This window comes from Epargyreus clarus, unplaced genomic scaffold (genome assembly GCF_041222505.1).
Source record: "Epargyreus clarus isolate Ecla_fem2 unplaced genomic scaffold, WU_Ecla_fem_2.2 ptg000015l, whole genome shotgun sequence".
In the NCBI taxonomy this organism is placed as follows: Eukaryota; Metazoa; Arthropoda; class Insecta; order Lepidoptera; family Hesperiidae; genus Epargyreus; species Epargyreus clarus.
Window position 1 is genome coordinate 831,621 of NW_027332223.1, and position 14,509 is coordinate 846,129.

Sequence of the window (14,509 nt, forward strand, 5' to 3'; positions counted from 1 at the left end):
TTGTTTGTATGTTATTGGGTTCTTATTGCAAGAAAACCATTACCTTATCCTTTAGACTACTTACAGCATGATTTATTCTATGCAAATGCAGCCCACACACAATCATTATTGACGGACATGAAAAAAACTAGAATTGAATGAAGTTACAACTGAATTTGGTCTTCTGATCAATAACGGAAGTAAGGAAGGAATCGGATGGAAGGTTAGATACTGAGAACAACACTAACTAAAACTAAGTCTAGTCTTCTAAGTTACTTAAAGTGTGTTAATATTGTGTAGGTCTAGGGACCTGGTTCTATTTCAATTAATATTAAAATTACTGAATTACAATCCACTGTTGGGCACAGTATTACTCTGACTACCTCACGACTAAATGTGGGTTGATAGACCTCAATTTCGAGAATATTAAGATCTCTTAAACATCAACAAATTATGAATAACGAAGGCGAAAATAACTTTCTTATTTAACTAATTATTGTACGTGGGTTTATAAGCCCACCGAAATTGTAAGTAGTGACGAAAAGGCTTAAACAAGGCTGTACAGTTACTTTTTAAACCGTCCAGATTATTTATATAAAGGGCAAGTGTAATCCGCTAATGGTTTTTTTTTTCTATAATATTGGTGTAGCAGACGAGCATGCAGTCCACCTGATGGTAAGTGGCTACTGTCTCCCATAAACATCTGTACTCAACCCTAGGTAGGGTTAGATAGATATTCCTACTTGAGGTCGGCCACAGATACGCTGCTACCCCTGAGGACTAAGCTGGAACGCCTCGTATTTCTTCCTTACCACACCTTTTAAACCAGAACACAGCAGAGCTTAACACTGCTGTTATGATGCAGAGATAGGTGTAGCGGTGGTGCCGCCGGAGTCGAACTACAAAGGGTTCTACTACCTTCGTAATAGAATATGTAAAGCAAATCACCACATGTCAATTTTATGTATTGGATGGTATTTTATACATCGAAGAGGTGCGATGGATGATGGATGATGCGGGTACTACCCCAAGTAATGCATTATCACATTAGCTTACTCTTCTGGTACAAGACAGTATTAAGCGTTGTAGTGGTTGTTTCACAGCCGAACTATATGCGTTGTTGTGTTCTCATTTCAACGGTGGAAAGTAAAAACACTTCAGTTTTGTTTTCTAGCAGCCCTTGCAACTTAGTCCCAAGACGAAGTTTAACGTTTATTTCTGTACACAAAATAAAAAACATACATGAAGCAAACTTACAAGGTAGTACGATAAACAGAGTAGGTATTTATACAATAGATAAAGGGATACACAATTTTGTAGTGCATATGCATGTATGTTACAGATTATAGAACTCTAGACCCCACACTAGGATTCCCTGTATCGTGGGGACTAGTCTCTTCCATCGTAATATTAATACTTAAAAAAGAAAGAAAAGAAATATATTACACTATGCATGTTAATGATGTACTAGATAAATATAAAATTAGGAACTTACAGTATCATTAATTATATCAGTGTGTGTTTTATGTGTGTGTGTGTGTGTATGTGTAAGTGGGTGTCTGTGTTAGTGTGTGTGTGTGTGTGTGTATGTGTAAGTGGGTGTCTGTGTTAGTGTGTGTGTGTGTGTGTGTGTCCCCGCGCGCGTACATATGTTTGGTTGTGCGTTTTATATGATGTATGTGATAGGTTTTAATAAGCTTTCTACTTCTTTATATTTCAATAATGATAGCCAGTGTATTATTCTTTTTTTACACGTAAAATTTGGTAGTAAATATATATTAAGTGTTTTATTTATTTTATTATATACATAGGGTCCCAGAAATATCCAGAAGTAACGCATCTGTCACGAATTTGAGCTAAAACTGATTATTTTTAATGTCGATTAGATTTTAATTCCATGCGTGGCTGTGACCACTTAAATTCAGTTACTGACTTACATGAATAAAGAAAAGGCAAGACTTTCAATGTTATTAACGAGAAATTAATCACATAGTTAAACATATAGATGCTATTGTTAAACTCATGAACTAAAATGAATGTTAGGCACACATTAAGATGAATTCAGTAATTCTAACCACGACGAATATAACATTTACCTGCCCTTAGGACGAGTTTTCCATCGAACACCTTTTGGGTGTTCGACGGCTCAACCTCCATTAGGTACAATACAATGAAAAAATTTAGTTCCTGCACGAACCACCAGAGGCGCTGTATATGTGTATAAGCCACGTATGAGTGAACTCGATATTGAGGATCTTGATTAAACGAAATAATTCCTACTATGTGTACAGTATAGTTGATGCATAGCGATGCCCAGCATGTAAGCCCATGATTTTTACATGCAATTTAATACATGTTTGATTGTACAAAGATGTTCCAAATTTCAACTCAATCTTCTATGTGGAAGTACTTAAAATTTGCAAAAGTACTCACATAGCAAGTTAATTTTATTAATAGCATGTACAAATAATACACAGGCAATTTTTATTTCGTACTCACGTAAAATGTAAATAACATATATTAATAAGCATAAAAATAATACATATATATCTATTATATAGATATACATCATTACAAAACTACAAAGTTAAATATTTATAAAAATATATTTCAACGCCATCTAGCGGGTAATAGCTGAACTGCGTAGACAACTAGTGCACGAAACGACTAAAGCTTGGTCGTGACAGTCAAAGAGCTTTTTAAGCTTCACTCAACTCACGGTCATTTTAGTTTTCAACTGTATAATGTACACCTATTAAAATTTATTTTTTTAACTAAGTTAATTATTATTCATCCAAAAATATTGGACTAAGAGAAATTTGTCTTTGTTCTTTCTATTACAAAAAGCTTTGATGTTCGATGACCGACACTGACATGTCGAGACGAAAGCTCCAAAGCTTGTTTGTTCAGTAGCCCTCCGCTGTCCACGCGAGTCGGTTCGTGCTTCGCGCTTTCGGAAACTTTTTACGCGATTATTTCACGTTACAATGTGATTTTGAATGAAACTATATTAATTACGTTTTGATCCTTAGTGGTTGTGTCGTGGTTACGTACTGACTACTTCTTTAAGTTACATACGATTGTTTTAAAGAATTTTGTAGTGATTTTTTGTTATTAAACGCAGTTATTTCGCGCATTATTTTTAATAGTATTTATACTGGAGTCTAATTAATGTTTAGTGTTGTGTTATTAAATTGAATAATTAGTGTTAATGTTCATTTGTGTGATGTGGTGGTGAGTGTAGAATGCGGTGGTGGCTGGTGGTAGCGCTGCTGGCGGCTGTGGTCGCCGGCAAGGGGAAAAAGCATAAGCATCAGAAACCAGGTATGATTATAGTTATTATTAACCTGTACTTCTACAAGTGTAAATTAGTCTGTAATATTATCGAAAATATTTAAGGAAAATATTTATTTAAGTTATATTTTTATATGTGTAAAAATCAAATTTATAAAAACGTTTTATTAAAAAGAATTGCATGGCGCATGCACGTGTGCCACGTAAGAATTTGACAAAATGAATTTATATTTCTATCATGTTTTTTGAAGGTAGAACCACAATGGGTTCGACTCCTTCAGCACCAACGCCACACCTATTTCTGCCTCGTAATAGCAGTGTTAAGCGCTGCTACATTCTGGTTTGAAGGGTGTGGTAAGGGAGACATACTTTTCCGAGGCGTTCCACCTTAGTCCTCTGGGGTAGCGGCGCATCTGTGGCTGAACTCAGGTAGGAATATCTAATCCTATCTGGGGTTGATTACAGATGTCCAGGGGCGACAATAGCCACTTACCATCAGGTGGACTGCATGCTCGTCTGCTAATTCTATAATATAAAAAAAAGTCTTCGTAAAATAGTATACACATACATACTTTTCTTACTTTTTACATCGAATCTTCCAAATTCAATTTTTTGAATTTTTAATTTCACAAATGACAGTAATACTTGAAGTAAATCTCGTACATATTCTAGGAACAAGAACTTCTAAAGATACAACTTACCTATCTCACAACGAAACCTCTACATTTCAAACAAAACAAACAACGTAAGGCTAGCTCCCAAAGCTCTCTCGTAAGACAACATTACACCGAACACACGACATTCCATCTAATTCCGGGAACCGGGACGCGACAATGCCGGCTACAGGTTGATCTTTGTACTGAAACTGATACTATTGATAATTGATTATAATGATTTTATCATTTACTTATACTGATGTATATAAATACTTTTCTGTTTGTCTTTTAGTAACTAACTTTAAGCGTAGTAATATACTTTTAATTCTTTGTCTGATATCAAAACTAAAATCAGCTTAGAATATTGTATTTTTCTCTGAATTAAGTTTTATTGAACTTTTTCAGAAAAAAAAATAACACCGAATAAGACCGAATAAGAAGTTATGACCTGATTAAGAATAAATCAGGTCATAACTTTGGGTGCTTTGGAGGAAATAAAGATTATATCTCTAGGGGGTTTGATAAAAACTGCCACAGATTGGTCACTACCGTATACTTTTGTCGACCGACGTCTATTGGAGAAATACGATAGGGTAAGCTACGTTACTTCCCTATTTGTGACAAAAAACCCATGCCCAGCAATTGGTTCTAAAAAGAATTACAGGAACAAAGTTAAACTTAAGTTACTTTTTACATCTACAAAGCATGAAGTCTACTTAGATATTTTTATGAATTTTGGTCACCGACATCAAATGATAGTGCGGTTTATCTGATGTTAAGTTCTTTGCCCAACTTCATTTTAAAGAAATGCAGTCACGAACGCGTGATGCGCATGCGATAAAAATCGTACTGCATGCATCGTATTAGTGCAGTGAAACGCATGTATCTTTCTTACAATCTTCAAATCGGAACATTATTGTGCTATACTGCTATTAAAAGACAGAAATAAGAAGCAGTGGTACCTCCAGAGTTAAATCACGACATTCCCACTACAGGAAATAATTAACATCTCCATCAAATTCTAAGTATTTCCTAGGATTTAGCCCTTGTCTCCGTCAAACTAGTACCTTACATAAGTTAGCGTGTTTTCCGAGAAGTGCACAGCGTGACAGCGTCACTCGACACCGCTTCCCGGTGCCACTCGGGTGTGATTAGCGGCTGAGGGTTAACTCGGGTATTGATAATTCGAGAGCGTGCCATGTTTGATGGTTAAACTTTTATATGGGAAGCGTTATAACCCTATACTTGGCAGAGAATTTTATCCTAAAAAAATTATACTTTTGCTACTTCCCTGCGTTAATTGGGTTATAAGGATATTAGGAAAAATAAAATAAAAAATCTCTGAATTTCAGTTTTCAGAATATAGTATGTGTCTTTAAGTGCACACTGCCAGGTTCACGAGAAAAAAAATATGTGTCTTTAAATGCACACCGCCAAGTACTCACTAAACTAAGAAATAATTAAAAAATATAAAAAATATCATACATTTTGAAAATACTAAAGATAAAAGTCTCGGAAGTTATGACATATCAACAAGTTTTGAGATATTTTAGTTGAGTTGAGAGATTAGAAGACCTCCTCCCAAAAAAACACAGTTCCCACATAAAGCGACTCGAAACTTTTTGAGTGGCAATAATTTTGCTTACCGCTGTTCCCATGACGAAACAGCAACCAGGAATTACAAACGAAGATGTCCAGGATCTGTGAGGACAATACTAACAATGGCCTATCACATTTGTACGCTATAAAGCGACTTGTCTGATTAGACCTTCATCCATGTTTCCGTTAGAATGTTGTATTAAATTTAAGCATATGATTGGACTTTATTCCACTTGTTTGAAGGATGTGGTAAGAAGATATACTTTTCTGAGGCATTCCAGCTTAGTCTTCAGGGCTAGTGGCGCATCTATAGCCGACCTCAAGTGGGAATTTGGTCTTATCTGGGATTGATATTGCAGATGTTCTGGAATCATCATTATTGGAGATGTTTACATTTTTGACAGAAGACGCTATTGATTGGACAGGACTTGAGTTCAGGGACGTCTTTATGAGACCTAGACATCTGGAATTCATCTTTCTAGGGATTTGCTGGATTCTACATCCGATTTAATTACGCAATTTAGACACCAAAGCTAGAATTTTTCGGCCTCCAGTTATCTGATAAAAATATTGCAAGCTATGGACTGGGAATTTAGTGGAAACGGGGAAATATTAATTTCAGTCATGAATTATAAAAAAAAACTCTATCTGAACTTTGTTCACCCAACCCCCTACTTTGTGTGCAGAACCTTAGTATATAGTAGCAAAGTTGGCATTGTGCATTTAAAGACACAATATTGACAAACAGTAATATTGTATGTCGTTGGCAGTGTGCATTTTAATGCACACATAACAAAAGTCATGAATTACTATATATTCACAACATTATATCTCAAAAAAATATCACCAAAACATTGCATAAAGCTTGCAGAAAGTAAGATTATATAAATTTCGTACATATAACTTAATTTCATTCAGATAAAATAAGATTCTTAGAGAGCGTTGCGCAGGCGCTGAATGACGGCTCGCTATTTTGTTTACCATTTACAATGTGTGAACGAGACAGATATTGATTTCATTTTCTGACATAAAGAAACGTTTGCTAATTCGCTTTCAGTTATTATTAGTAAGATTCGATGTCGCATTATCCGAAAAAAAAAATCTGATTCTAATGTGCATTTAAGTGCACAATGTCAAGTATAGGGATAACGCAGGTTAGGGTGTTCTGCTTCGAATCGTTTGCAGAGGAACAGTGTACCAACGCATCTGTGGTAGACCTCAGGTAGGAATATAATTTTATCTGACTTTAATTAGAGTTGTCCATGGCCGGCCGTAGCCACTCAGATCTGGTTGACTGCATTTTCATTTGCTACTTCTATATTTTAAAAATAAAATTACCTACTGGAAGCCCCTGTCTCCGTCAAACTGGGACCTTACATAGCTTAGCGTGTTTTCCGAGAAGTGTACAGCGTGACAGCGTCACTCGACACCGCTTCCCGGTTTCACTCGGGTGTGATTAGCGGCTGAGGGTTAACTCGGGTGTTGATAGCTTTTAGGAATAACTTGGAGAGTTTCATGTGGTTTAAACGTATTAAGTTAATCAGCAAGGGTAGAGTGCATTTGTGAGCTACCTGGAGCTAAACTGTAGGTACTGTTTGGAGTTGATAGATCGGTCTCTATGCCGGTTTTGCTCGTAATGGATTTCGGGTTCAATCCCCGGTAAGACATACCTATACGATAAATTTGAATCCGTTCTGAGTCTATGGTATCCACGAGTCGGGAAATATTAGGATATTTCGATACTGTAGGTACTGTAGGTATTTCACTTTGAGTTACTTTTTTATGATTTACTTTTTGTGGATCTTCTCTTCTTAGATGTGATAATTATACAGTTAGGCAGAGATTTAGGATTAAAACTCGGCCTCTCAACCTTGGGGATTGAGGTGCAGAACTCCGGGACCTCTAATTTTTCAAAATTATATGCTAATTAGAAATTAATTATCACTTGCTTTAACGATGAACGAAAACGTCTTGAGGGAACCTGCATACCCGGGACATTTAAAAAAAGGTATCCCAATATCCCAATAGTGTCCCAATATGCACTTGGCCAGTGCGGTGGGCTATGGCCTAATTCTGAGAGGAGAAATTGCCCAGCAGTGGGGCAATAATAGGTTGATAACGACGATAACTATACGCCACACAAAATAATAAATATTACAAATACAAGAAGAAATTAACAAAAAGTCGACGGTTCACTTTATACCCTTTGTAGTTGGATAGCCGACCCCTGGCCTAGTCTTAGGATATTTCAAAGTACTTGCCGGGTAATTGAATACGGCCTCAATTATCGTTTTACGTCGACGGGCCAGTAAATTTCGGAGCGAACATGTCTTATTGTGCCGCGGTACTTCCTGTAATGCCATCTGTTCAGCTCGACGAGGTGCGTTTATATACATGCCGATTTATTTTCACGCTTTGAAGAAAATGGTACCTATAGATTTCTCGTGTTGTAAGAGTTGTCGTGTAATCAGACTCTACTGTTCCGTTGCTCGACACCACCCTCTTTTCAGAGTAAGAGGTTTAGTCCATGATCCACGCGCTAGAGAAGTCCGAATTGGTAGAGTTCACATACCCTTGAAATTTATTTTTTTCGAACACTCGTGATTGCAGGTTTCCTCGTGATATTTTCCTTCGCTGTTTTAGCAATTGACGATTAAGTTATAATTTAAAAATCTGATTTTCTTAACCCTTAAGCTATCACTACTTGTAAGCGTAACTAGGAATAAAAATAATTTTATATTTATAGTTAAGTATAATCAATTATTAATTAATTTTTAATACGAATATTATATCAAAAAAATGGAACGTACCTGGAATTTGAATCCCGGACTCTTAACGCGAGAGTTTGAAAGTCACTATTATCATATTTACTTCCAGTACATTTATTTTAAGCCTACACGTAATTCATCTTTTATTGTACATGACACAGCTCATAAATATGTCATTACTTCTGATAATGATATAGTGAACACTGTACACTATTAACAATCTCATTCATTCACTGTACTCGTACTTTAATATGCTTCACTAGAATTACGATTTTATTACAACTGCTTCACTTAACTGCGCGAGTAATAAGCTAAGTAAGGGGTGTTTTTCGGATATATATGATTTCTTTGTGACTGTCTGTTATTGGCTTAAGTATTTTGAAATATTAGGTATTGAAACACTTGTCATTTGGAGTATTATATACTTTTTAGGCTTATTATAAAAAACATGCAAATCACTTTTCAAACCGAGTGTTTAAGGTAGTAGGTACGAGTAGTTTAAAAGTTTTTTTAAGTTCTTAACTTTTTCACCTTTACGATTATCGTTCCCACAGTACCATTCCTGTCATGGATACCATGAACACCTTCGACGACATGCTCACAAACAGCCCCCGACTTACGATAACGAAATTAATTGTTAACGAAAATTTAAATTTAAGATTTGACCTGGGACCGAACGCGGAATCTATCCAAGTTAGACCAGTAACCACCACACAAATCGCGAAAGCTAGAATCTACATTTCCGTACGAGTCCACATTCCATATGATACAGATTTATAGCTCAGAATGGTTCCGTAGCGCTCTGCATAGTTTGATGTAGTTCACACACGGATCACGGAACCCGGGCTGCGCCATAATTCTCAGACATACCTCGGCCTTTGCGGTGTTACTGGTTTATGAGGGGAAATGGACGGATTTATCATGATATGTGATGATATTATTTGCCTTGAAATATTAGTGGAGGCGCTCGCACAATGGTCTTAATCTTTGCCAGAGTTAATCAAAATCCTACAGTTTCCGAATTATTTTATTGATAAAACGAAAGCTCTTTAGTAGACACAAAAAAATGGGTTAAAATCTGAATTGAATAACGTCTGAGCAGTTTTAGCCAATTAACTTACACATAAAGATAAATTGCTTTGTTTTTTCATTAGTGCGTCTGTCCATTCGTTCGTTTGTTCCTTATCTCTTTCTATTATTTATTTTGCGTAGCGAATTTGCAATAGAATATCTGAAGCATAAACATACTTAACAAAAGTCTAATTAAAAAAATCTATGTCCCATAGTAGGAGACATTCCGGCTCTTGTATAGCATGATAATTGGTTATTTGTGTTACACTAATAATCTGGTTCCCACATGCCATGATATAAGAGTTGTTCTACTTAAAAATAGTAATGATTACTTTCTATGATTGCAATTTGGAATTGTTAAGTTGTGATCGGCGTTCACATTTATACCGTGGCGATAGCGAGCGAGTCACTGACTGATAGCTCCGTTATTGTGCCCCATTCCAGCTCTGTGATTGCTATCTACGAATGAGTACAAGGAATCTGTGTGAAATGTACTTTGCGTAATGCGCTTTTGACTAGTTGCGCTTCCGTGCTTCCGAAGGCATGTTAGCAAACGTTACCGTCGTTATCGTCAACCCATTACTCTCATACTGCTGGGCACGGGTTTGCTCTCAGAATGACATGATTAGGCCATAGTCCACCGCGCTGGCCAAGTGCATATTGGTATGTTCACATACCTTTGAGATTTTTTTTAAAGATCTCTCAGGATGCAGGTTTCCTTACGTTGTTTTCCTTCTCTGTTAAATCAAGTCATAATTAGTTTCTAATACTCACATAAATTTGAACCTCGGACTCCTCTATCAAAAGGCTGAGTATCTTTCGTAGGCAAAATATTGGTTAGATGGATTTGCCTCATCATATTCTTCAAACGAGAACGTAAAAAAATAAAAATAAAATTTATAGTAACAGTTGTGACAAGAATGTCTACATATTTATCAATCCTATCGTTCTCAATGAACTGCAATGACTAATCAATCAAAAATGAAAAATCTGAGCATTTCTCATAGCTAAAGTAAACACGTCATTTAAATTTTACATCGTCCTAAGGGCTAGACAAAGGTAGATTTTTTTAAGTACTTGTCGCTCTAACGGTATTTCTCGATGTAAGGGTGAGTTGTCAATATTAAGGGCTCGGGAACAGGTAGGCTATTCTGGGAAGTGATCGTATTGTTTAGGGCGATTAAGGATTTGGGTGGCAGGTTGCAATTGGATGATCTTATCGACAGTTTTTGAATGGCATTCTTTATTTTCGCTATTGATGATATTTTTTTTAAATGTAAGTACAAATGATGAAAATTGTAACCCTTTTGTTAACAAAAAATACTTGATGTTGTTTCTCTATAATACTCTGAGGTTTTGTATCAAAGATTTTAAGTATTAAAGTCAAAAACCAAATCAATATTAATTTTTACTATATAGATCAATGCTGGTTTGTTTTGAAAAACACAAAAAGTACAAACACACAAATTAAAAATACTTAAATTGGAAACAAATGTTATAGATATTTTCAAGAGTGGGGTTATATTTATATATGACTAGATACAAAATATATTTTATATTCTGAGCGCATGCTTTATACCACCTATCTCTATTTAATGCTGAATACGATGAGAGTCCTATCTAAGATCGGCCACAGATACGTTGCAATATCTGAACACTAAGTTTGACCGCCTCGTTTAATTGTCTCTCCCTTACTACATTTTTCAGAAAACAGTAGCACTTATACTGTTGTTATAAGACCGAAAGAAGAGTGGCGGTGGCATATCCAAGAAGTAATCAGGTGGCTTTATCGGTATATAGGGTTAAACAACATTTGTAGTGTTAAGTAGTCGACTGCTTCAAACCAGTTGTCGTTGCCAGCGTCCCGTCCCGTCACAACGAGCTCAATCCTCAACCGTCACGTTTCCGTGACGGAGGGCTATCGAGCTTGTCTTGATCTCACTTAACATAATGAAATTAATCTCTAAATAAGAGTATGAGTACATTAATCTGCTTAAATGTTCATGTCTCTGCGGTATATATTGAGAAGATATTACTATTCCGATTCTAATGAAATTAAAAAGCAATGATAGACTAGTAAGAACCTTGGCGTTTCAATCCGAGGGTCTGAGGTTCGAATCCCAGGCAGGTACTTTTATTTATTGAAGTTATGTACGTATCTTGTATAAATGAATTATCGCTTGCTTAAACGGAGGAAAACATAAAAACTTCTCCTACTCTTGCAGAAGACCAGTGCCCAGCAGTGGGACTAATGTGTTAATAATTTTCTTTAAAACTATTTTTTCTAAAAACAATAAAATTTAATATTTCACTTATCCTCAAAATAAGATTGAATGGAACAACTTCCGACTATATTTTGATGGATACACGGCTAAACAATTACATGCAATATTTAAAGTTATATTTGACTACATTGTAGGGTGATTGTAACTCAAACTAGTTATCAAGGCAGGGCGTGACTTGGGCACCAGATCGCTAGGTTACAATGTTGCTGGTGTTACAAACTTGAATATTTTATACAATATCGACGGCATGAGGCGTCGGTTGTCGTTAAGTTCTGCTCACAGGGTTCAGGGTTTGATCCCCGGTTAGGTACTTCAAAATTATAAGGTTTGTGGTTTGGCTGTTTGAGTAAACGTGGGACGTGTAACAGGCAATACTAGTATGGATCTTTCAGGGTAAAATCTGAAAATCTGTAAGCTAAAAGTTGTAGAAATTTCCTATGTTTAACGACAAACGATATATTGCACTCAGTTTTACCTATACCCACAATTCTTAATAAAATTATTTGTCCTCGTGTAAAAATCTCATCAAAATCAATTTAGCCGTCTTCAATACTACAGTCCTGAAAATGTGAATGTTTCATAAATGAAATGTACGAATACATCTGTACACATAACCTTGTAAATTATTTTCATATTTATCATATAAAATAGTCTTGTTAGAAATGTGGATTTTTGTGTACATGCCTTTAAATAAGGTATGCGTTCACCGCTACTGCGGCAGCTAGTGACATTTCAGGCTTTTGAGGCCACGGCTCTACTATCGGGTTACGTGCATTATATCTCACTTTTACCCATAAGGGTTGCCCTAAAGGTAGACTTGATTACAATAGGACTTTCAAATGACTTTTAATTCCCACATACGATATAAAAAAATCGAACATAAAACATTTCACTTCTTTTCAAAAATATGATTTCTGTTTATTTCTTAAAAATAACATTTAATTTTAAAAGATTCAGATACATATAGGTAAAAAAAACGTTATATTTTAAATGCGTAAATAATCCGTAATTAAATAAAAAATATATAGTCTCAATCTGGAACCTGGAAAAATAAATACATACAGGTAAAAATTTGGAAATTAATTTGAAAATATTCGGAGTTACAGCGTTCAACGTCAACACTACATCTAAAATAGATGAACAGTAACCACATACATGCAACACAACAATAGTCTACAACAGAGGCAAAATAATCAGACGAAAGCATGTGTTCATATTCGCCAATTTAATCAATCAATGAACCGGCAACCATTTGTGCAGTTCAAAGCGCTCGAAGCGGGGCTGATTGGCTGAATTATGATTTCCCTACACATCTGCTCAATGGGCCACTGAAAGTAGGGGGCACGGAATAAATAGTACGACGGGAAGGGGGGTCGCCGGTACCGATATAGACCTCACCTCAACCCACTAATGTCGTATTTGTACAAGCTGGCACTCCATAACAAACTCTAATTTAAATAAGTTACAACACAAAGTAGCTGTCCAGCTAGTTGGCGCTTGCGGCACCTGTCACCACGCTGCCTGTGATTCACCGGTCACTTACCCTCGCGAAGTTAGAAAATAAATTTTCGAACTAAATTATTGTTTGGTCTATCTGAGCGTCATTGCCTCCGATTGGGTTGATTGAAAAACTAAGTGGGCTGTCAACGGTATTAGATTGTTGATAAGTTGTGTTTTTTAATGTAACAGTATTTTATTTATGTTAAAATGTTTGGCTAGTGATACTTAAAGTGAATTCATAAAAGGAAAGTTAGATTTTTTTTTAAACATCAATAAACAAACTTATATGAGTAAAAATAATCTATGGTTTCATATTAAATGCCATATAAAGTAATATTATTTACTACATCTATTAGAAGTAATATTGTTTTCTATTTGTATTAAAATATATATTTTTTAAATATTTATTAAGTTCGGGTTTATTTTCAAAGTTTTTTAATATGTTATATTTGCATCAATGAAATTTGATTATGTTTCTCACATTTCATTTAAACATACAAAAAGTATAAAAATCTAATTACATAATCAAAATATTTATTTTAATATGAATGGCTTACTCTTAACCCGTTTGTTTATAAAAATACTACCCGGTATTACTTTTATTTTTTTTGCAATCGGGTAAAAACATTATGTATAGCAAACAACATACGTAGACATTATGTATTGAATCTAGTATTAGAACAAATCTACGAGATAGTCACATTTCCCTGGTATATATCCGGCGTTGGGTTTATTCTGAGCTTGTCGACATCTCATTAACCGCCACCATTGTGAACCCTTCCGTCTAATGACTACCCAAGTGCCACTTTGTTGAACGCTATGCGGGATCTTGATCTGCTTAATGTTAAGGTGATTTTGACGCTATAGAAATGTTTCTTTTTATAGATGGACGAGCTTTTGCCCGCGGCTTCGCTCGCGTTACGAAGTAATATTTTCATTCCCTATTTTATCCCCTTTGTGGTAGAATTGATCAAAATCCTTTATTAGCGGATGCCTACGTCATAACCTCTATCTGCATGCCAAATTTTAGCACGATCCGTCCAGTGGTTTCGGCTGTGCGTTGATAGATCACTACATCAGTCACCTTTGAGTTATATATATTTAGATATATTATATAGTAGCTACGGATATAAATTCACGGGAAAGTCTTATTTCTTTGTCACCGAGCGTACATAACCGGTGTTGGGTTTATTCCGAGCCTGCCAAATCTTATTAACCCCCACCATTGTGAACCCTTCCGTCTGTTGACTACCCAAGTGCCCCTTTGTTGAACGTTATGCGGAATCTTGATCTGCTTAATGCTGAGGTGATATTGTCGCTGTAGAAATGTTTCTTATATGGATGGATGTGTTACATA

The 14,509-nt window shown here is 35.7% G+C and overlaps 1 protein-coding gene across 1 annotated transcript in view; it reads left to right on the forward strand.

Annotated features, from left to right (window-relative positions):
* Positions 1-2,877: 2,877 nt before the first annotated feature.
* LOC140747842 (laminin subunit alpha lam-3-like) overlaps positions 2,878-14,509 on the forward strand; it is a 79,538-nt gene continuing 67,906 nt past the window's right edge. The window contains exon 1 of the mRNA XM_073080460.1: positions 2,878-3,303. Within this exon, the coding sequence (XP_072936561.1) occupies positions 3,225-3,303 (79 nt within the window). The 5' untranslated portion in view covers positions 2,878-3,224. The remainder of the gene's footprint in view (positions 3,304-14,509) is intronic.